This window comes from Chlorocebus sabaeus, chromosome 13, assembly GCF_047675955.1.
Source record: "Chlorocebus sabaeus isolate Y175 chromosome 13, mChlSab1.0.hap1, whole genome shotgun sequence".
NCBI lineage: Eukaryota > Metazoa > Chordata > Mammalia > Primates > Cercopithecidae > Chlorocebus > Chlorocebus sabaeus.
In genome coordinates, this window is record NC_132916.1 from 12,772,862 (window position 1) to 12,797,956 (window position 25,095).

Below are 25,095 nucleotides of genomic sequence, written 5' to 3' on the forward strand. Positions count from 1 at the left end.
CTCTCTTGTTCCTTAGTGATCTATTTTGTACTAGTACCACACTTTCACAGAAAAACTATCAATACTTTAGCATAACATCTCTTAGTTCTTTATTTTAGCGTATAAACTTTAGCATCAGCTTAATATTTAAAACAATCTGAACTTTTACATTAGAATGTTGAGTTAAAATACTGATTTTCATTTGAATCGCTGTTTACTGAATTCATAGAAAATGATTAATTAAAATTATTCACGCCTTGCACTCCACAATTTCAGTACTAAATCTATTTCAGAGCATGAAATAGCAAGTGTTCGCCTTTGAGTCTTACACACACACACACACACACACACAAATGGTGCTAGTTTACAAGAAAATTATCCACCCTGTCTAATATAGCCCCTAATGTTGTAGGACACCCTAGTGGCTGGTCTGTTTCGACTCTTCACCAACCGACACATGGGGCAGACTGCTGGCTGTCACATGCCAGGTGCATCAAAAACAGACCATATGCTTTTCATGTGGAAGTATGAAGTCATTCTACTGCCCTATATATCTCTAAGGAAAAAACTGAAGTTACTTGTGATTTTACTCTATGTTAAATACTAAAAGGAGTAAGATGTTTCATCCACAAGGCTGTGACTTCTCAAACACACAGCTTACAAGGTGACATTCGGCTTCAGGATGGACTCTCAGATGACCCCAGTGGACGTTGGAAATGAAGGCGATCATGCTGAGGACCTGGCAGTCACACTTCAGCTAAGAGAAACCCTTCCTTCTATAGTTTTCTTGAAGGGAATGTAGTTTTATTCTCCTATCTTATTTAGCAATATATTCTGTGTCCTCCAAACTCTTCAGTTACAAGGTTTTGTTTTTCAAATAAGAACCTGAAAAGGTACCAAAGTTTGGGACACTAAGGACAGACTATCACTGGTATAGCAGCCTCAGCCTGGTTTCCATCAAGGACCGGCTGTGAAATGGAGGGGCTCGGAGGGCCACAGTCAGGAGCCTAGCGAGTTGGAGCTCCGTTAACAGCTCTACCTCTCGCCCGCTGTGTAACCTCGGGCTAGAGTTCAGAAGTGAGTGGCCTGGATTCAGAAGACTGCCAGAAGCTAAGTGAGGTACACCGCAAAGGAACACAGGACTGTGAGCTAGCACAGAAGAGTGAACGTTCTCTGGGCCCTTCCAGAAGACGGTTCGGTCTTAGCAAACCGGCCAGGAAGGATTTTCATCAAGATGGAGGAAAGACCTGGAGGTGAACTATTCATAGCAACTGTCCTCAGAAAATTAAAATCCATTTAATTAGGGTAGAAACAAATAATAATTCTTTGAAAATCACTTGGTTAATACTTTATAGGTGTGTAATAACTGTCATACTAGTTGGTTATGTATACGATCTTAGCTCTCTACCTAGGTTATGAAATCTTTGTGGGTATGTTTATTTCTATCTCCTTGGTTTTTTTTTTTCCTGGAACATTATCTTGTTTCAACCCAACTCCTGCTGATAAGACGTTTCTCAAAACCCTACCAACTGGAGAGCTTTCCTGCAGTCTCCGTCATGGCCCCTGGACTCACTCCCTCAGTAGATGGCCTTTTACTCCCCTGGCAGGTCCCTTCCCCTCTTATCTGTAATCAGTCACCGGCTTTCTCTCTGAACCCCTCCTTCCCATACATTGGTCTCTGACTTCTTTGCTCTCAACCCCCAAATCCCTTTGGTAGTTCCCTAACTACAGACATCTTGTCACGGTAAAACCTGTCCTGCTCCTGGGCTGAGGTTTCCATCCTGCGGTGCCTCTCTGTCCTTTCCTTCCACCTTTCCCTCCTCTTCCTTTCTACTGAGCAGCATCTTCATCCTCTTTCTCTTCCCACCCCTTATTTCGTGAAGCTCTTCCTGACTTAACTGTCCATCATGGGTAATCAAAATCCCTTCGTTAGCACTCACTGCCCCAGGAGTCTACTCCAAGCTTCCTGTGGCTCAATCAAGAGTCTCTTCAGCACAGGTCCCGACTTTGCCTCATGCTGCATTCCCCATTCTCCCCACCTGCCACTAACCTTCACTCTGAAGCTTCGAACTTCACACATGTCCCCAAACTTTTCCACACCTCTGCTGTTACTCACACTGTACTGTACTCTTATCTGCACACCTCATCTACCCCATCAACAGGGCTCTGGCCTTCCCACAGCCTGCTGGCTGACATCCAGTCACCTCCTTTTACTTTCTTTATTATTTGCAAATTAGATGGTCAATACCACCAGTGAATCGGGGGACAGCTGTGTCTTACTTGGAGAACATTTCCCCCAAAAGATTCTCCAAATGCCTTGTATAAAGTGGCAAGGACTCAAATATTTTAAACGTGATGTTCTTGATCATTTGTATGAAATACACCCTACTCTTTGTCAGACCTCTAACCTTCATAACATGATCACCAAAAGGAGGATATCAGATTTGTCTTATGTATACTAGTCTTTTTGAAAAAATTAACTTGTGGTAGATCGCAGAATAAGTGATTTTCAGCATGTGACTAGAGAAAAAATGATTTTTGGCTGGGCGTGGCAGCTCACACCTGTAATCCCAACATTTTGGGAGGCCGAGGCAGAAGGATCACTTGAGGTCAGGAGTTCAAGACCAGCCTGGCCAACATGGTGAAACCCCATCTCTATTAAAAATACAAAAATTAGCTGGGTGTACTGGCAGGAGCCTATAATCCCAGCTACTTGGGAGGCTGAGGCAGGAGAATCGCTTGAACCTGGAAGGTGGAGGTTGCAGTGAGCCGAGATCACACCACCGCACTCCAGCCTGGGCGACAGAGTGAGACTCTGTCTCGGGAAAAAAAAAAAAAAAAACAAAAGAGAAAGAAAGAAAAAAAGAAGTTTTAGCATGTGACACTATGAGTACTCTTAAAATAACAGTGTCTGAGTTCTGAAAGTGGAATCAGCTCACCATAGAAAAGCTGGACGATACAGACAGGCACAAGAGATGGAGGAATGGGCAAATATGAGAGGAAGCAGGAGCTGTAAAATGGGAATAGTAAAATCCAGAAGGTGGGTATATGATTATTCACTATGAAATTCATTTAACTTTTCTATGCTTGAAATTTTAACAAACATTGGAAAATGCAACAAACAAAATCGACATAGACAATCACTCTTGCCTGAGCTCCATTAGAAGGACACAGAGAAGGGCTGTGTCCATCAGGGTATCCTGCCATCTCCTGCTGCCCGTGAACGTGGGGCCCTGGGTAAACGTTTCATAAATTAAGTATCTTTTGAATGAATACACTCCTAAAGCATGTTTGCTTGGGTCTCTGGGACACATTTAAATCTACGTAATCACCACAGGTAGATGATTATGTCTGACTCTCTTCCTAACTCCCGCCCCAACTAAATCAAATGCTTCTTTAGGGACAGGAGCAATATACTAACAAATGTGCTGGTTTAATGTTCTAAATTTAAAAGCTATCCCCTCCTCATAATGCAAATACAGAAATACATTTACGCAGGCTTTACATTGGGAGACTTATTTAAACACATTCACTCAAAAGATTTACAGCATTAGCTAAATTTCTTCAGAAAGTAGCCTGGCTTGTACTTGACTGCAGAGCCACTGGACCACAGAACAGACGGAGAATGGCCACGAGGGGTGGGGGAGATGGACATGCACACCTGTGGTGGTGCTGTGTGGTGAGTGTAGGAAAGCTGCACATAGTACAAATATACAATATGGGATAAAAAGGGGCAAGACGAATCCTGGTACACTAGGTGGAGTTTAACTCCCTTTAGGAAGCTGTTGGAACTGACTCAAGTAATCATTATACCACATGGGTAAAGTGATTAAGAACTTTAAGGCGTAAAGCCTGCTATCTGGGTTTGAATCCCAGCTTTATCACTTACCACTAGCCGAGTGGCCTTGGGCAATTTACTTAGCTCTCTTAGTCCCCACACTTATATAAGGGGTATAACATTATCCTCCTGTAAGGATTAAATGACATAATGCATACAAAGCATCTAACACAACACCTGGAACATAGTATGTATTCAGTAGAGGTTATCTTAATATGTGAGAGCTCATCTAAAATATAAAGAAAAGAACAAAGACTAGCATTTCTATGAGTAAATCCCCATCTAAGTAAAATACCTATTAGTTTATGCTATGCAAAATATCAGACAGTTATATTTACAAATGGCTGCACAGCCAGGTCATATTAATAGAGACTTTTAATTGAAGAGATAAGAGGCTTAAGGTATCTTCTATTCCAGCCAACGTTCTGTTCCCTTCAGACACATAAAAGAGGAAGAAGACAAATATTTTTACGGTAAAGGTCAACAACAGCAACTTCTAATTCTTGGGACTTTTGGCACAAGTATTTTCTGTTGCTAAATGCTGAGATCTTGACTTTTTCAAAACCTAAGCGTTAGTGTAACAAACTAGGCTACAATGATCTGGTTGAAGGATCCTTTGGTATCTGACTTTTTTTTTTTTTTTTGAGACAGGGTCTTGCTTTGTCACCCAGGCCGGAGTGCAGTGGTGCGATCTCGGCTCACTGCAACCTCTGCCTCTCAGGTTCAAACAATTCTCCTGCCTCAGCCTCCCAAGTAGCTGGGATTACAGGTGTGCACAACCACACCCGGCTAATTTTTGTATTTTTAGTAGAGATGGGTTTTGCCATGTTGGCCAGGCTGGTCTCGAATTCCTGACCTCAGGTAATTCGCCTGCCTCTGCCTCCCAAAGTGCTGGGATTACAGGCATGAGCCACTGCACCTGATGTCTCTGACATTTTTGTTCTCCATCCCCACAACCCCTTTGGTCTCTCAACTGCAGACATTTGGTCATGCAATAATCCCCTCGGCTCCTTCACTCAGGTTTCCAATGCTGAGATGCCTCTTCTGTTTCTTTCTTTACACCTTTCCTTCCTCTCAAATTTCTACAGGACAATGTCTTCATTCTCCTCTTCTTTTCCCTTTCTCCGTGGTACCCCACTCCTCCTCACAGTCAACCACAGAGTTAAAGACCTTTCATGAGATCTCACTGCCCGTGGGATAAATTCATCAATCAAGCCTCCTCTAAGAGGCCTCCACGGTGTAAATCCCCATGATCTTTCCAGTTCCTACATACTCCACATCCCAAGTCACCACGCCCCAAGAAGAGCTCCTGTAAGACACTGTACCTGACATAATCACCTCACTTGGGAAAACAATATGACTTTTAGGGTTTATTAAATGTTTATTTCCTCTTGTGTTCAAGTTTGAAATTTACCTTATTTATGGAAGAAGGAGAAGGAGAAGGAGAAGAAGGTGGTGACTGGCTGAGACTTTCGACACAACCAATCTGAGCCAAAATATCCACCTTAAAATAAAGAAGGTGCCCAGTGAACAAGCGTGATAGAGCAGGTCCAAGTTTTTAACCAAAACCAGCACATTCATGGCAGGACCAAATTCTCCAGAAAACTCTAGCATGCCACTCACTCACAAACATTACATGCAAAAAGCCCCAATTGTGTAGCAATGGGTTATCTTCAGTGCATTATATTTTCTAAAGTCGGTTGTTTGGTATCACAGTACAGTATTACTGAAGCCCTAAAAATAACTATAAGCAGCACAGAAACAACGGAACAAGTATCAGGCAAGTCATACAGCCAGAGAAACAAACTCCAGAGGAAAAAACAGAAATAGCCAAGTTGTAAAAAATGTTAATATTCTGAAACTTTTGCTTTCAGAGGCATTAGACATGCATGTGAGAGAGTCCAGACAAAATAAGCAAAGCCACCTAGTCAACTTGAAGCTGACCACAGAGCCACAAGTGAGTCCTACCAATTGCAGCTGTGAAGGACACAATAGCCCAGCTGGTCTGTGAACTCAGGAGCAAAGGCCAATGTCTCCTGGTGTGTGCTCTTAGGGGACTAACTGGCCTACAATACAGCATCTTGTGAGAAGAGGTAACTGATACGCTTCCATGAAGCCAATCGATGGGTAAACTGCAGCAGATGTGTTAAGAGGATCACTCTGGAGCCCAACTTCCAGGCTTCAAATCCCAGTTCCACAACTGTCCAGTAGGGAAGTCAGTACTAAGAACATTTATATAGTGGATGACACTGTCCTTTTCAGGGGCAACTCTCTTGTGAAGTAAGTGGTGGTATTATTCTCACCTGAGAGATGAAAATAAACTTGGAGTTGAAAATCAGTTAATATGCAAAGCAGACAACAAAGATAGAGTAAAAGCGACTCAGTTTATGCTCCCATTTAAAACTAAAAAATTAGCCAAAGCAGACAACAAAGATGGAGTAACAGGGACCCAGTTTATGCTCCAATTGAAAACTAAAAATATGATGAAATACAGGAAACTGTGTTCAAATCACTGGATACCAGGTAGTGAAGAAGAGATCCCGAGATACAGGAAACAGACAGAGTAAGCCTACAAGTGCCCGATCACTGCGTGGAGAGACTCTCCAGGCCACCCAGCAGGCATGGAAAACCCACACAAAGCTCGGTGGTCTCTGTAGTGGGAGGAGACAGAGTCTGGGGAAGACAGAGATGCACAGAGAGAGCTCTGGAGACTGCAGAGGGCATTGCAGATCTGCACTGATCAGCCCGTCATGTGAGGGGACTACCCAAGGTCAGGGAAAGACACACATGAAAGAATCAAGAGTGCAATCCCTCACACAGGGCTATTCCCACCTGCCCAAATAGAAATCTTCATGATTCACGGGCATCAGGTACAATACTACCAAGGATTTGTTTCAAGACGGGCAAAAATATCCCTAAGCTAAATGTTGCTCTGGGCTTAAAAATAAAACCTGAAATAATCAGACTATTTCGAAGTAACTTAGGTGCATCCCAGAACAAGGCTCAAAAATGTTTACGGGAAGGCAAAAATTTCCAGCGTATAGCAAGGTGAAAATTGCAATGTCTGGCATCCAATCATAATTTACCAAGCATGAAAAGAAGGAAAATATGACCCAGAACGAAGAGAAAAATGAAGCTGATGCAGTACTGACAGAGATGAAAGAAGTAGTGCTATTTAAGAGCAAGAGAGGTTTCAAATATCATTGAGGTAGAAGAAGAGCTAGAATGGGCTTCCAAAAGGTGGTAACTTTAAGCACAAAGATAAAAAACAAAACACATCATTAAATCAATGTAAATCCATGCATCCATGCTACTATCAGAAAAAAGACAGGAATGCTTTCTTCACTGGTCACTATTTGTAGTAGCTATAAAACAACTTCTTACTTTGAAACCTGGCAATTAAGCAGAGGTGGAATTAGCCATCTATCCTGAATTTGAAATTGAAATTCGACATAATTAACTAGCTCCAGCTGATACAGGAAAGTACTACTTTCTAGATGAAACCAGCTCAGTAAGTGTGGAAGGAATAACATTACTGATTCTGGCAAGGATTACCAACTGGTGGTAAACCATTACCATTTATATACAATTTATATCTGTATGTTTGTGTGTATACCCATGTTCACACAGAGAAAATAAGACAGACACCTAGTGTAAAGAGCAGTGACTGTAGAAATGGGATACTTTTCTTTTTGCTAGTCTAAATTTTCTACAATGCATATGTACTGCTTCTGTAACAATAAAATAAAAGGTTACTTTACTAATTGTTTTTAAAGACAGGACGCTAATTAGCAACTGCTGACTACAAAAATAGTAGTTTCTGGTTTTGCTATATTTTTTTATGTTGTTGCATTCTGCTCCTCATATGACATCCCTGGGGAACTGGGACCAGTAAGAAACAAACCCTTACTTCTGACAACAACATGCAGAAAGTAGGGCAGGGGCTTGTTTGGATGACATGGTTAGACCTGACTCAGTTCACGGGTTTCCTAGTAAGCAGCTAAGACATGGCCTAAGAGGAAGGGTTCTCACTGCAGAGACCATGAGAACAGCAACTGTGGCATGGCAGAGATGGGCAATGACACCACAACTTCTATCTGTCTGCACCGTAACCAAATCAGGCCTTGCAGGAGGGCTGGGTTTCAGAATTAATGAAAATGGTAACTTACATTTAATTAAAGTTGCTTTCTGTTTGGCTTTCTACCAAACGTGTACAAAGGGTATATGAAGGCTCAAAACATACTGTGAGTGGTCGCAGCTCTTATGGCCTACCTAATTCCTTCCAGTAGACACCAAACGTCCACCACAGGTCAACACAGATCATCCCATCTGGTAAGTCCACCAGTTAAGAGGAGTTCCCAATCACAGGCTAACTACTCTCTCTGTTACGATCTTGGGATGGGGCCCTGGAGGCATTCAGGGATCCGCCTATCACCACATAAGGAATTCCTCACTGTGCCTGTCACATCCTTCCATGGCACCTGTGATGATGTCACCTGGCCTATCGTGCCACAGCCCATCTTATGACTATACCACATGCAACTGTGTTAGGAAGTAGGAATAGAAAGCAAATAATATCTGATTCAAACCGGAGAACATCTCAACCAGAATTTCGGACAAAAATTTAACTCTTTTCCTCAAAAGGGCCTGAAAAGGTGACAATATTCTCTTACATAAAAAAACTAACCACCTTAGCTCAAAATATGGAAGAATTTGACAGGTTTCCTGTTTTGTTCTTTATAGATCCTTGGCTCAAAGGACATGATCTAATTCTACAGATGAACCTGTACTGACGTTAGAAAACCACTGATGGAACATAATTTTAAAAACGAAGGTAGATCACATTGCACATTGTTTTAAAAACGAAGGTAGATCACAACAACAGACTCAGTCTATTTATAGCCAGTCATATCAATATTACTGATTGGGAATTACCAAAAGAGGTGAAATTATTTAACAAATCCTTTGTTAAGTCACATTCTGAACCTACAGATGTCAATTTCAGGTGTGTGTTTATTTATTTATTTATTTATTTTTATTTTTATTTTTGAGACAGAGTCTTGCTCTATCACCCAGGCTGGAGTGCAGTGGCGCAATCTGGGCTCACTGCAAGCTCCGCCTCCTGGGTTCATACCATTCTCCTGCCTCAGCCTCCCAAGTAGCTGAGACTACAGGTGCCTGCCACCACGCCCAGCTAATTTTTTGTATTTTTAGTAGAGACGGGGTTTCACTGTGTTAGCCAGGATGGTCTCGATCTCCTGACCTCGTGATCCGCCCGTCTCGGCCTCCCAAAGTGCTGGGATTACAGGCATGAGCCACTGCGCCTGGCCCAGGTGTTTACTTTTTAAACAAAGAGAATTAAAACAACAAAAGTTTCCTTAAAGTAAATGGATATTTGTATTAGCTTAGAGAGTCTACTTATTCAGATAGCTCAAAGTCCTAAAATAGGCAGCTTTGAGTACAGAACAGGATGGCGCTACCATTAGCAAATAGTTTGCTTCCAGACAGACCTAAGAGAAGTCCATGGGAAATAAGCTTTACCCCGTTCTGATGACAGGATGGATGCATAACAATGCTGGCTGGTCCTTCAGCACCGCAGTTTTAAGGTTAAAAAAAAAAAAGACTTTGCTTTAATAGTCTGTTTCCAGTTAGACAAAACAAAAACCACCCTACATAATAAACTTCACCAGCGTGTATTTTTGAAAGGTTCCTGAGATGAACAAAGCTGTCTTATAGCTGTCAGGGATCTGTGATAAAGCACAGAAGGTTGGTACTGGCAGCCTCAGGCAGTTTTGAAGATGTCCATACATCCTCTAACACTGGTATACGATCTTCCTTCAAAAGCCCTATTACCAACTAAAAAGCATTCATACAGCGGGTGGGAGTGAGAGTGAAGAGATGGAGAGAACCTTTTCAATAAGGTTCTGTGAAGAGAAAGTCTCAATAAGCAATTATGAGATGTCTAAGGCATAAGACTTACGTGAGTTAATGAAAATATAAGCACATCTAATACTGAACCTTTGTGAAGGTATATCAATTTATTTTTAAATGGACTACAAAAAAGGCCTAAAATGGCCTAAATATAGACTTTTGAGAACTAAGAATGCAAAATGTAGTTCCAACATAAAATTACCATTGCCTTCCTCATCCTGTAACCAATAAAAATTCCTTTGTAACAAATACAATTACATGGAAAAATCTCTGAAAAGAAAAATGTTATATCCTTAAATACCACTTAACTTCATGCATTTGTTTAATATCCAAACTGTTTTAAAAAAATAACAATGCCAGAGGATTTTCTGTAAGAGAATCGTTCTGCTTTTGATTGGGTAGCCCGTCAGATGGGAGAATGACAGGCCAGTGATGAGACAGCTCCTAGTCCTGTGGTCAGTGTTAAGAACACAAACTTCTCCAAGGCAGGGATTCAGGAAATCTGTAAGTCTCTTAATATCTTACATTGTAAAGTACTTTTTGATGTATTTATATCTGAGAAAAAAAATTATTCAAACAAGAACAGAGTATTATGGTACAAAGTCTCTTAGAGGTCACTGGGAATAGAAAAAAAGACAAATTCTTTGCTTATCAAGCTTAACAACTTACAAATAAGCAATATAATTTGTAATAAGAGTCACAAATTGTGCTAAGGGAATCCAGAGAAGTAAAACAGAAAACGAAAGGTTTTATAGAAGACATGGTATTTGAGCTGAACCTGAAGAGATGGGCTTCTGAAAGATGGAAGGAGTCACTCTATTATTCTTAGAAGAGCAAGCCAAAGGTACAAATAAAAGGTGAGACAGCATGGGACATATTTGGAGAATTATCAGTTTGCCTGGAGACAAATACATAACTTAAAGATAACGTGATGATGGGTAGCCACGCTGAGGCATCACAGAAATATAACCGAGCTTGGAAAAGTACCTCAACCTCAAATTCAGATGAATTTCTTCTACAATTTCCCTACCATGAACTGTTCAGCGTATGCTTGCATAACTCTGATACACAGAGACCTTCTCCTGGGATAGCCCTGCTGACATGTAGAAAATGATCCAGAAGGCAATAGAGAAGCCTCTGAAGTTTCTTAAACTTAAGAGATGACACAAAAGCATACGTCAGCAATGCTGAGGGTTTGGTTCAGTTCATCACATTAAAGTGAGTCATGTGCATTTTTCTGGTTCCCCAGTGTACATAACAGTTATGTTTACACTATACTGTGTAAGTGTGCAATAGCATTGTGTGTAAAAAATATACATCTCTCAATTAAAAATCCTTTATTGCTAAAAATTGCTAATGATCATCTGAGCCTTCCATTACTCAAGCTGCACCCTTTTTGCTAAGGGGGGGCTCTTGTTTTGATGTTCACGGCTGCTGACTGATCAGGGTGGTGGGTGCTGAAGGTTGGGGTGGCTATGGCAACTTCTTAAAACAAGACAATGAAGTCTGCCACGTCAAGTGACTCTTCCTTTCATGAGAGATTTCTCTGTAGCAAATGATGCTGTTTGATAGTATTTTGCCCACAGTAGAACTTCTTTCAAAACTGGAATCAATTCTCTCAAATCCTCCTGCTATTTTATCTACTAAGTTTGTTGCCATTTCAACGATGTTCGTACCATCCTCACCAGGAATAGATTCCATCTCAGGAAACCACTTTCTTTGCTCATCCATAAGAAGCAGAAGTTTTATCAAGAGGTTGAAGCAATTTAGTCACCTCTTCAGGCTTCACTTCTATTTCTAGTTCTCTTACTATTTCTACCACATCTGCAGTTACTTCCTCCACTAACATCTTCTATGAGGGTTAGAATCTACTTCTTCCAAACTCCTGTTAATGTTGATATTTTGACCTTCTTCCATCAATCATGAATGTTCTTCTTGGCATCCAGAATGATGAATCCTTTTCAGAAGGTTTTCAACGTACTTTGCCCGGATCCACCAGAGGAATCACAATTTATGGCAGCCATAGCCTTGCAAAATGTATTTCTTATAAGACTTAGAAGTCGAAATTACTCCTCAATCCAAGGGCTGTCGAATAAGTGCTGTGTTAGCAGGCATGGAAACATCAGTCTTCATGTACATCTCCATCAGGGCTCTCAGGTGACCAAGGGCATTGTCAATGAGCAGTAATATTTTGAAAGAAATCTTTTTTTCTCAGCAGTTGGCCTTAAAAGTAAATCATATTGCAAACAGATGTGCTGTCATCCAGGCTTTGCTATTCAATTTACAGAACACAGAGTAGACTTCACATAATTTTAAGGGTCCTTAGGATTTTCAGAATGGTAAATGAGCACTGGTTTCAACAAAGTTACCAGCCGCATTAGCTCCTTTTAAGAGAGTCAGCCTGTTCTTTCAAACTCTGAAGCAGGCACTGGTTTCCCCTCTCCAGCTGTGCAAGTCCTAAGATGGCATCTTCTTCCAATAATAGAAGGCTATTTCATCTGCTCTGAAAATCTGTTTAGTGCAGCACCATCATCAATAATCTTTGCTAGATCTTCTGGATAATGTGTTGCAGCTTCCACAGCAGCACTTGCACGATTCACTGTGCACTTTTATATTATGAAGACAGCTTCTTTCCTTAAGCCTTATGAACCAAGCTCTGCTAGCTTCAAACTTTTCTTCTGCAGCTTCCTCACCTCTCTCAGCCTTCACGGAATTCAAGAGTTAGGACCTTGCTCTGCATTAGGCTTTGGCTTAAGGGAATGTTGTGCCTGGTTTGATCTTCTATCCAGACCACTCAGACTTTCTCCTTATCGACAATAAGGCTGTTTCAGTTTCTTATCATTCAAGTGTTCACTGGACTACTACTTTGAAGTTTCTTCAAGAACTTTTCCTTTGCATTTACAACTTGGCTAAGTATTTGGCTCAAGAGGACCTGGCTTTTGGCCTGTTTCAGCTTTTGACAAGCCTTCTTCACTAAGTTCAATGATTTCTAGCTCTTGATTGAAAGTGAGAGAAACGTGACTCTTCCTTTCACTGAAACACTCAGAGGCCACTGCGGGGTTATTAATTGGTTAACTGAACTACTGTTGTGTCTCAGAGAAGAGGGAGGCCCAAGGAGAGGGAGAAAGATGAGGGAATGGCTGGTGGGTGGAACAGTTGGAACACATAAAACATGTAAATTAAGCTCGCCATTGTGGTGCCTCAAAACAATCACAATAGTAACATCAAAGACCACTCATCACGGGTCACCAAAACAGATACAATAACAATGAACAAGTGAAACATTGCAAGGATTAACAAAATGTGAACCAGAGACACCAAGTGAGTACGTGCTATTGACAAAATGGCGCCCACAGACTTGCTCAAGGGAGGGGGTGCCAAAAACTTTTGATCTGTAAAAAACGCATTACCTGTCAAGTGCAATAAAGTAAAGGGCAATAAAATGAAGTGCGCCTGTCCTTAATGTCTTGTTTCAGAAGCAGTGGTATATGAGATTAACTATAATTAACAACTATGAAACCACTACTAAGTACTGTGTACTCTTCTAAATATTTTAGAACTCTTTTCATTTACTCTTTCCAACAATCCTATGAGGTTTTACAGATGAGGCACAGAGACCCTAAGCAGCTTACCCTGATTCACACAGGATGTGTGAGATCTGGGATTAAAACCCAGACAGTCTGGCTCCTGAGCTCACTCCCTTGACACCAAGCTAGGTTGCCTTTTAGGGGGAGAGAAAAGACAGGAAATCTGTTAGAACAATGGATCTCAATCAGTTCCTTCTCTCTCTACATCTCAAGGATGCAGAGCACGCCTCTCAATAACTGTGGCTCACGATGGCACTCAGTTAGGGTTTCAAAGCAGAATAAAAAGAGGGTACAGAAAGAAGTAACATTTCAGAGAAATAGAAACAGGAAAGTCAGGAAGAGAAACTAGTTTTGTGGGGAAATAAGTGATTCTGTTGAAGATGAATTTCAGATACAGAGGAGACATGCTGATAGAACTGTTCAACAAAAAGCTAGAAATTGGGCAAATCAAAGAGAAAATTCAAGAGTAGAGAGACACTTCATAAGGAAATCTACACGATTAGAAAGGGTAGAATAGTGAGAGAGGTTGGAACACAAAAGGGTAAGTGGATTGAAGACACCCTTTTAAAAGAGGAAAGAAGTGGGAAAAGAAGGAAAATATTTATGAAATGTCTTCCATGTGTCCGGCACTACTTTACATTGGTGACCTAATCCACTGACAATTCAGGAGGCAGGTCTTATGCCAAAGCCACAATTCTTACACAGTGGAGCCGGACTGGCAAGCCTGGATCTAACAGCAAACCTTACATGCTTCCCACCACACCACTCACCTGGGGTCTGGCGGGGTGTGAAACTGAAACAGAAAAACAGAGAGACGCCAGGGACAGCATGTGACAGGGGCCAGAAGGGCTCTCACCAAAAGAAAAGCAGCTTTATTCCAAGTATACACATCTTCCTAGTGTTTGAAGAAGACAGAAAGCAAACCTCTCAAGTAGAAAACCTTCAGATAAGACATCTGGGTTTACAGAACTTTTAAGTAACATTAAAAACTCATTGTTCTCATTTTCTAGAAAAGTACAAAACAAATTTTCTATTAATTTCTCAAAAGTAAGTACTCTAAAGCAGTAATCTGAGAGTTTAAGATCCATACTGAGACCTTTTCAGAATCATGGCAATGATGTAATCTAAACAACAATAACTGGATGAAAAACAAGACTAGCACACACATGAGTAGAGATTTTTAACAACTGAGATTCATTCCCATCAGCTGGGCCATTCATTCTAGCGGTTCAGCCACTAATGTGAAATACTCTTGAAACTGGAAAATAACCGATAAGTAACTAATAATGAAACTACTATTAACCACTAAAAACTACGCTTTCTTTTCAAAGGTAATAAAATGATTGTCCTCATCTGAGTAACATAAAATCTGTATTTGAATAAGAACACGGACAAGAGTTTGATTCAGTTCTTGGGTATCCTTCAATAAATTTTCTACACACTTTGCATCTACGGTGTGTGTGTGTGTGTGTGTGCATTTACACACAAGAAAGATAACATTACCCATACTGAGGTGCCTTTTTAAAAAAAATCATATATCTCTATCTGTACATCTAAATCTACCCTCACTCTCCCTAAGAGAAGCTCGACTTTCCACTGTGTGGCTGCCTATAGTTCATCTGACCAGTCCGCTGCTGATAGACATTTACATTCCGGTTTTCTGCTGTTACAAACAATGCCGTAGGAAGCGTTCTTGCCCAGAAACCTGTGTTCTGCGAGCAGACCTGCAGGAGGAACTCAGAACCGCTGGGCCTTAGAGATATGCATTGTAAATACTCATATACATTACCAAATCGGACCCGAAAAGCTTCATCGCTCTATCCTTTCCCTCGCTTTGTATGACACTGCCTATCTGACCACACCTTTATGACACTAGGTTTTAAAATGTTTTCATTCTCTGCTAGTTTGATAGAAGAATCTCAAAATGAACATTTTCCTAAGTTTATTAACTATTAGTACCTTTGTCCTCCCAACGAACGGCCTATCTATACCCTTTACCTACTTCTTCTGAATTCATCTTTTTCTTACAGATTAGCAAGAATATACGTATATGAATGGAATTAGCCTGTTCTGTCACAAGTCAGAAGTATTTTTCCTAATTTAATATTACTTGTTTACTTAAATGTATCAATTATCTCCTTAATGGCTAGCAGACTTTGTGTTGTCAGCCTCAGAAAGGGCTTCCATAGGCCGGATGCAATTGGGAGGCTGAAGCAGGCGGATCACAAGGTCAGGAGTTCGTGATCAGCTTGGTCAATATGGTGAAACCCTGTCTCTACTAAAAATACAAAAATTATCCGGGTGTGGTGGCAGGCACCTGTAGTCCCAGCTACTTGGGAAGCTGAGGCAGGAGAATCACTTGAACCCAGGAGGAGGCGGAGGTTGCAGCAAGCTGAGATCGCACCACTGCACTCCAGCGCCTGGGAGACCCAGCAAGACTCTATCTCCAAAAAAAAAAAAAAATAAAAATAAGAAAAGGGTTTCCATATTCCAAGGCCATAAAAATATGCTGTCTATTATTTTCTCCAAGTACTTTAATAAATAGCTTTATAATTTTCCAAATTGAACTGTTTCAGTCCATTTAAAGAACAACTTATTATATTCCTTTCACAGTGACAATTCTAATCTAAACTTAGCTGGACTACGTTTGAGCTGATAAAGCGTTGTCTCACCATTAAAGGAGGAAAGCAATCACAGCAGGTCAGCGTCCTGGATGCATCAACACTGCCCTGACACCAGCACTCTGCTTACCTGAGACTACTCAGTAAGAATCTAGGATCAAAGCGTCCCCAAGCAACCTGAAACTAGGATTTTCAAGAAAAACCAAAAGAAAGTGCTATCTTTTGGTTTTTACACATTCATGAACTAGTTACTCTGAAATGCAGCACAGATGAAGAATACAAAGTCAAGGAAAGAGTAGCAGGCCCGAAATAAGTTATTCAAAGAGATCTTTAAAAAGATACGACTTAAAGAAAAATACAACACTCAGGAAATTGGATAACCAACTGAATATGAGGCTTCAACTTGCTTGTGTGGGAGGAGAGTCAAATTTAAACGAACTGATGTTAAGACGAGTAAAGAGACACTGGCTCAGAAGTTGGCAGAGTGTGCCAAGCTGAAGAGATGCAAGCCTCAGAGGGGATGTGCCTGCAGGCCTGATGGGCGGGAGAGAGGCCCAGCTTCTCCGAGGTCCGGCTGTTGAAACAAAACCGACCCTGGGAGAGAGCATGTGCCGGAACAGGCAATTGGAGCCTCCCAAGCAGCACACCTCAGAGCACGCATTTTCCTACCCATGTTCAGAAAATGAAAGCAATGGGCAAACCTGATAGGAAAATGTTTAAAAAGCTACCCATTAATAATGGTCATTTGGTTTCCTACTCGTGACATCTTTCATGATATTTATAAAATGTACCCAAATTTTGGCCTACTTAAATTGTTCTCATATCTCAGATAACAGAGGGCAGAGATGGCTGTTAAAATATTTTTACTCGATTTAAATTAAATTCAAATGCTCTAATGATAGCTATGCTTTCTGCATTTTACTAATTCTAGTTTCAGTTTATTTTTCTTTGCTTTCAAAGGATCTGATTAGATTCAATGTTAGACTGGATTCCCCACCCCCTGCTTTTTTTTTTTTTTTTTTTTTTTGGTTTTATTACCTGCTAAATAACCTAGATGAAACAAATTTTAGACTTATACCAGTTTATATTAAACTACAAGTAAACCAAGGAATATATTTCCTAACAGAACATTACTTAAATCTGAGTTTTAATTTATCTTCATTAGCTAAACTGCTTCCACCTATCTTGAGATAATAGCTGGTCAGTCCCTCGAATTAAAATAAGGAAAATATTTCTATTTTTTGTTTGCCTCACTTATTCTATGATCACCTCATTACAATTCTCTCATTTAAAACGCTGTCCTTTATTAATGCAAACCCATCTCATGGGTGCTTTTGTGTAACTCAGTGAATCTCCACCGGCTTGGCTTTGCTCCTAGGTAACCTGGCTGTATCTGGAGACATTTTTGGTTGTCACAACCGAGGCGGTGGGCATGTGACTGGCACCTGGTAGGGAGAAGCGAGGAAGGCTGCTCAATATCCTGCAGTGCCCAGGACGGGTCCCACTAGGAAAGGGTGTGGGGCCTCAAACAGCACTGAGGCTCAGGCTGAGAACCCCTGGGAAAACTTCAAGTGAGGTATAACTACTATTCACGTTTCACAGTGAGTAACCCTTACCTGGCCAATGTTCTCAAGTAGTACAGAATAATAAAATATAGAAAAGTGTTCTTCAATTACCGTGATCACCTTGCCTGCTAATTTTAAATATCTGAGTCTAATTTGTAATTCAGAATGTCTACAAAAAGCTGTTTTGAAATGTGTAAAACCTGCAGTTAGTATATGGTGATAAACTTAGATAAACTCACTTGGAAGGTCAATTGACAGATATTCTTTCTCTTTTGAGACGGAGTCTCACTCTGTCGCCCAGGCTGGAGTACAGTGGCACGATCTCGGCTCACTGCAGTGGCCGCCTCCCAGCTTCAAGTGATTCTCCTATTTCAGCTCTCTGAGCAGCTTGGATTACGGGTGCCTGCCACCACACCTAGCTAATTTTTGTATTTTCAGTAGAGATGGGGTTTCACCATGTTGGCCAGGATGGTCTCAAACTCCTGACCTCAGGTGATCCGCCCGACTCGGCCTCCCAAAGTGCTGGTGGGATTACAGGCGTGAGCCACTGCGCCTGGCTAATAAACAGATATTCTATAAGCAAATAATTGTAAGTGATATGATTATTAGGCCTGATATAATGTAAAACCTTTTATGTAGTTAAAAAAAAAATCAAGAAATAACATGTCCTAAAGCCCATTCATTTCTAAAGATGTAAGCAGTAACAATATTTTAATTCTTTTTTTTTTAACTTTCTTTTTAACGTGTGGAGATGGGATTTCACTGTGTTGCCCAGCCTGGTCTCGAACCCCAGCACTCAAGCAATCCACCTGCCTTGCCTCCCAAAGTGCTGGGATTACAGGTGTGAGCTACTGTGCCCAGCAGCAACAATATTTTGATACCTATCTTCTTAATTTTCTTCTTGTCATTTACTCTGTGTCATCATTTGGCAATAAATGAAATAGAAGAATTCACCTAAACTAGTCAAATTTTAATTAAAATTAATGTTAAATCTCCTTGTATTCTTCTCAAGTTATTCCACTATTCTAAGTTTCCCGGAAGCAATACAGTAAGAGTACCAAGTGCTGAGTGCCTGGATCTGGTAGACTTTCACATGCATTGCTTCTGCTTGCAGGATGAGGGCCTCTAGCTCCGAGAGTGTAAGCAGCATTCCAGGGCCAGGGAATCCATTTCCTGATCCAGGCCGATGCTCTGACACTGACCTCCTCAACAAGACCCTCCTTTTCTTCCTCTTCTTTCCATGACTTTATCTAAGAGGGTATTTGCAGTTTCTGGGGTCTGTGTTTATATCATGACAGACTTCTCAAAGCAACCCTCAATTAACACCCTGCCTTTTCTCTTATAATAAATTTTGCAAACAGTCATTATCAGGCTTAACAGGTGAGTTCTTTGTTAGTACCCAACAGAAATGCCACATAACAACCTAAAAGCGACTTTGTTTATGCTTTTGGGGGATGGCAATAGCTATAATGCATCACAATCTTTCACAAATATGCTCTGCTTTCAGTAAAGCCAGCCACATCCAGAAGGAGGAAGTGAGACGTACCTGGTGATTGTTGCTGGCAGCCGACGAACTGGCCTGAGCTGTGCTGGCTGAGAGAGAATCAAGGAAGGCTTGGTCAGCCACTGAATTTCCACAAGAAAATCGATCTTTTCCATCACTGGGTAAAATCTGAATAGTAGAAAGAGCCACAATTATTTTCATGCATTAGGGTCACTTCAGGGAGTCTGGTGAGGGCAAGCAAGAATTGTCAAAAAAGCCTTTATATTCTTCAATGCTACAAATTCCTCTCTGAGCACTGCTTTCGCTGCATACTCGTATTTTGATGGGTTGTATTTTCATTTTCATTTAGTTCAAACTATTTTTTAATTTCTCGAGATTTCTTCTTTGATCCATGCATTATTTAGAAGTGGGTTGTTCAATCTTCAGAGATCTTCCATCTATCTTTCTGTTTTGATTTCTAGTGTGATTCCATTGTCGTCTCAGGGCAGACATTGCATGATTTCTTTCAAACATGTTGAGGTATGTTTTATGGCTCAGAATATGTGGTCTGTCTTAGAGAATGTTCCATGTAAGCTTGAGAAGAATGTGTATGTGGCTGTGGTCTGATGAAGCAGTCTATAGACATCCACAAGTGGACATCAATTTATTGATGGTGCTGAGTTCAACCGTGTCCTTACTGATTTTCTGCCTGCAGGATCTATTTCCAACAGAGGAGTTTTTATATTCTTAAAAGGTAAGCAAACCCAAGAATATCTGTAATCACTAGTCCTTTCTATAAGCAGAATCCTAGAAAATCCAGTTACTGCTCGTATCAACTTAAATCCCCAGATTTTTCTCAATCTTGTCAATTTGTAGGCTCCTGGATGCAAAGTGCATACAAGTAAAACAAGACTTCAACATGAGATCTAAGGATTGAGGCCAGGGGTCTGTGAACAGGGGTTTGCAGTTGTATGGAAAAGGCTGTGGTGTGTGCATGGGCACATGTTTCTGAGGGAAAGCCTAGAGACTGCATCAGATTCTCTGAGGGGTCACGACTCTCCACCCCTCACGGTCTATCAAGAACAGAAAGATGGCCTTCGATATCACTCTGCAGCCAGGTCCCAGGTAAACATCCTCTGGGGGGAATTCTTTTCTCCTGGAGGTGAACCAAAGGTACCTTCACTCTTGATCTAGCTCCAGTTGTACTCACAGGGCATCAGGAAACCTTCACTTTTTTCTGTCACCCAACATGAAAGACAAGCTTACCAAGAAGCTGCACATGCTCGGTTTGGAGCGACCGAAAGACAACCAGCAGGGGGCGCCAGGTGGTTGGCTCAGCTGGGGGTGTCCCAGGCAGGGCCAGCCCAGGCTGTTGTGTTGCTCTCCTGGGTACCCGACCTAACAGCTCTACCCAGGAGATCCCCACAGCAGCTCACCCAAGACACCCCTCTCTCTGTCTATGGGAATGGGAGAAGGAACTGAAATACACACTTAAAAAAATCTATTTAACTGTGAATTAATTGTACAATAAACAATATTATAGACGGCAGCAATATCAGCAAAGGAAAAATACGTTATATGTATCATATATATTTAAAATATATATTATTAAATACATATTTAAAATTTATGTAATATCGATATACTGATATATTTCATCTTATTAAATTTATATAATTTATAATATATTTATACATATTTATATTATAGACAATATTAGCAAAGGAAAAACATTAACTTCTATTCAGACTAAATAAAAGTTGCTATCCCTGGAAGAAACTTAATCTAAATATTTATAGTCATTCTTTGGAGCTTGGATCTACAGGTAATATTTTTCTTAGTTCTATTTCAATGTATTTTCCATACTTTACATAGTTAACATTTATTATATTTACAATGGAAATTTTATTTTACAAAAAGTTGCTGACTTCCTGAAAGTTGATAATTCATGAAAAGATGCTGACAAAGAATGAGCTCTAATGAATGAATGACAGGAAGCTCTTACTTCAACATAGTCTGTAGGAACCAGCCCTCGTTCTCCTTTGATGTTTCTTCCTTCCAGCCATCCTCCACCTACATCCTAATAAGTCACCAAAAAAAAAAAAAACAAAAAACAAAAAAAAAAAACAAAAAGAAAAAGATTACAGTTGAGATTTCCTGGAGAAATTTTGTGTGGAGGAATTGCTATACACAAAAAAAGTAATTAACATTAAGCTTTTTATTCTTAGAGAACACTGTTCAAAATCTTAAATTCTTAAGCCTTCTCTTTACATTGATGTAACCTAAAAACAAGAAAAATCAAACTTTAATAGTAAGTGATGAAAGACTGAAAACAGCTGATGATTAGATGACCCGCGTCTTGTCTGTGTACTGGTCTGTGGCAGATGATAAAAGCAGCTTGCAGCTCTGAATGTGAAGCCGTGGGATGTGCACCCCAGGCTTGGAATCTGCCCTCTGCCACCTCACTGGTCGACACAATCAGGTGGAAATCCTCCAGGGAATCCAGAACTTGCCTCAAGGGCTTCTGCACACTTCAGCTGGCTCTTCCGGCACCCAAGCCACTATATGAATGAATGTGGGTTGCTAGATGATGACAGAGACCCAGTTTCCCTGTTGCCCCATCCAAAGCCAGCCAACCCGGAGAACTGCCAGACTCATGAGTGAGGCTAGCTTAGACCAGTCAGTCCCCAGCAGGGTCCAGTGACTGCAGACACATGCAGCGCAGCTCAGGAGAACCATCCAGCTGACTTGTAGATTCCTGAGCAGTAACAAACGATTATGGGGTTAAACCGCTAAGTTTTAGGATTGTTATGCAGAAAAAGTGAACTGATTCATGGTTCCTTAGTTCTCCTGGATAAATAATATTAATAAACTAAGTAATAGAGTAGAACTCTATATACCAGGATTGCCATTTCACTCTATGATCAAAGGAAAAATTGTAACTTTTAGTCAGAATAAAAGTTGCTATCCTTGGAAGAAACTTTATCTAAATATTAAGCTATTAATGTTAATATTAATATTATTAATTATCAGCAATGTTAAGTGGCAAGTCCCACTTTCTCATCTTAACATACTAAGAGTTTTTAAAGTTTTAAAATAATGCCCTTATTAGTTAATAATTATCTGAATCTGAATAATCACATTCTCTTAAAAAATCACTTTAAGCCACAACTTTGTCACTTTCTGACCACAATAGCAACTTGAGGACAATACTATTTTACAAGAAAACTGAAATACTTCAATAAAAAAATTAGATGAGGCCAGGTACAGTGGCTCACACCTGTAACCCAGCTGGGGAGGCTGTGGCATCAGAATTGCTTAAACCCAGGAGGCAGATGTTACAGTGAGCCAAGATCATGCCACCTCACTCCAGCCTGGGTGACAGGGTGAGACCCTGTCTGCAAAAAAGAAAAAAAAAAAAAAAAAAAAAGGTTAGTAAGACTCAAGAATCTTTAATCTCTGCTATGATTAAAAATGAATCTATTTAACTTATACACATCTAGCATTTTTTTTATTTTTTAAAATTATTATTATACTTTAAGTTCTAGGGTACACGTGCACAACGTGCAGGTTTGTGCGCCATGTTGGTGTGCTGCACCCATTAACTCATCATTTACATTAGGTATATCTCCTAATGCTTTCCCTCCCCATCCTCCCACTCCACGACAGGCCCCAGTATGTGACGTTCCCCTTCCTGTGTCCAAGTGTTCTCACTGTTCAGTTCCCACCTATGAGTGAGAACATGCACACCTAGCATATTATACAAAATTACTACATAATCTTTTACTAACCAGTGTGTTTTTTTTTTTTTTTTTTTTTGAGACAGTGTCTCATTTTGTCTCCCAAGTTGATGTGCAGTGGTGCAATACTGGCTCACTGCAGCCTCGAACTCCTGGGCTCAAGTGACCCTCCCACCTCAGTCTCCCAAGTAGATGGGATTACAGGTGCGCACTACCACACCCAGCTAAATTTTTGTATTTTTTGTAGAGATGAGGTTTTGCCACGTTACTCAGGTTGGTCTTGAACTGCTGAGCTCAAAGTGATACACCCGCCTCGGCCTCCAAAAGTGCTGGGATTACAGGTGTGAGCCACTGCACGCGGCCCATTCTTTTTTTAATCCAAGATATATAAAGTATGTTTTCTAAATATGCTCACTATTCAGAAACTATCACTTCTGCCGTTCCTCATTCTCCTTCCTTGATCTTTGCACTGCCATAGTCCTCACTCTCTCCTTCCACAGGAGCTCTGTGCGAGAGCGTGCGAGTGTGCGTGTGCACGAGAGCAGGTGAGCGTGTCTGAGGGGCATGTGCGTACTTGCACGGGTGAGTGCCGCATCTGTGTGAGGAGAGTGTGGGTGTGTGAGAGCAGGTGAGCGTGTCTGAGGGGTGTGTGCGCTTGCACGGGTGAGTGCTGCATCTGTGTGAGGAGAGTGTGCGTGTGCACGAGAGCAGGTGAGCGTGTCTGAGGGGTGTGTGCGCTTGCACAGGTGAGTGCTGCATCTGTGTGACAGCAGGAAAGTGTGTGTCTGAGAGCAGGTGAGAGTGTCTGAGGGGGGTGTGTGTGCTTGCACGTGTGAGTGCTTGTGTGAGAGCATGAGTGTGGGTGTGCATGAAAGCAGGTGAATGGGGGGGTGTGCTCACACGTGTGAGTGCATATGTGTATGTGTTGAGAGCATGAGTGTGGGTGTGTGTAAGGGCAGGTGAGAGTGAGGGGGTGTGTGCTCACATGTGAGTGCGTATGTGTAAGTGTGACAGCGTGAGCGTGGGTGTGTGAGTGAAGAGGGTGTGTGTGTGCTCGCACGTGTGAGTGCTGCCTATGTGAGAGCATGCGAGTATGGGTATGTGTGAAAGCATGCAACTGTGGGTGTGTGTGAGAGCAGGTGAGAGTGAGAGGGTATGTGTGTGTAAAAGTGCATATGTGAAAGAGTATGTAAAAGTGTATGACAGCATGAGAGGTGTACGAGGGTCCAAGGGTATGAGTGCATGTGTGTGCGTGTGCACGCATAAGGGTGTGTGCAAGTGTGTGTGTGGGGGTATGCACAAGAACGTGAGTGTGTGTGAGAGTACGTACATGGGTGCGTGTGTGTGCCTGTGCGCGTGCACAGGGAAAGGCTGGTGAGGTCTGATGGGGCCCATGGTGGGGTGTCTCACACACCTGCAGCTGACAGAATGCTGCCAGAGAGGAGTGACCGGGCCACACTGGCTGTTTAGACAGACCCTGGGCTTGAGGAAGAGGCCAGTGAAGAAGGTGCATGGTCCAGGCAAGAGGATACGAGCTCAGCTCAGGGCGCTGGCAGGAAGCGCTGGGTGGAGAGGAGAGGCTGGACGGAGTAAAACTTTAGGGAGAGAAACCAATGGCTTTAAGTGACTTAGCCTCGGTTCACTGAATAGAAAGGCGCCACAATAGAAATAAAGAGAAGTAGGAGTAGGCTGAGCGTCGCATGGGTGATGAGCTGAGTCTTGACGTGGTCAGTTTGAAGTGCTTGTGAAAAAACTAAGTGAAGGTGTCTGGGACACAGCTCGAAGACCCCCTCTGAGGCTGGAGCCACATGGGGAAGCTGCAGATACAGGTTTAAAGTCATCAGCACAGAGATGGCAATACAAAAATCCGAGACCGCACAGTATAAGGAAATGGGCTGAAGATGGAAAGACGTAGGAATCCCAACACTTGCAAGGCAGAGACGGGAGGGACACAAGAGGACAGCCAGCAAGGCTGGGGAGAGGGGTGTGGGATCCAACATGTTCTACAGTGCAGACACAACAGGCTCCCTTCTGGTAACATTTAGTAAGAAACACCGGCATGTAGACCTCTCTGGAAAACCGGGAGCACAGGGCAAGGGCCAGGTTTCCTATCTTTGTATCTCCAGGGTATGTCTCCCAGGACTGCACATACATTAAGTATGTGAGTGACAGTCACGAGCGAGAGGACACAGAAGAGACACATTGTAGTGTGGGGTCCAGAGGCGGAGGCGTGGACCAAGGACAGGGATGCGAGGGCAGTGTCACGAAATCAGCCAGGTGAAGAAAGGGGTAATGACAGGTTCAAGTTTTACTCAGTTTACAAAGACGAATTCTCCCTATCTGCTTTTGTT

The 25,095-nt window shown here is 41.6% G+C and overlaps 1 protein-coding gene across 2 annotated transcripts in view; it reads right to left on the minus strand.

Annotated features, from left to right (window-relative positions):
* Positions 1 to 25,095, minus strand: part of SNX9 (sorting nexin 9) — a 123,636-nt gene that overhangs the window by 52,911 nt on the left and 45,630 nt on the right. For both annotated transcript variants that reach the window (XM_038001141.2, XM_008007691.3), the window contains exons 3-4: positions 21,010 to 21,084; positions 19,068 to 19,193 (exon numbers count right to left, since the gene is read on the minus strand). In XM_038001141.2, coding sequence (XP_037857069.1) covers positions 19,068 to 19,193; positions 21,010 to 21,084 — 201 coding nt within the window. The remainder of the gene's footprint in view (positions 1 to 19,067; positions 19,194 to 21,009; positions 21,085 to 25,095) is intronic.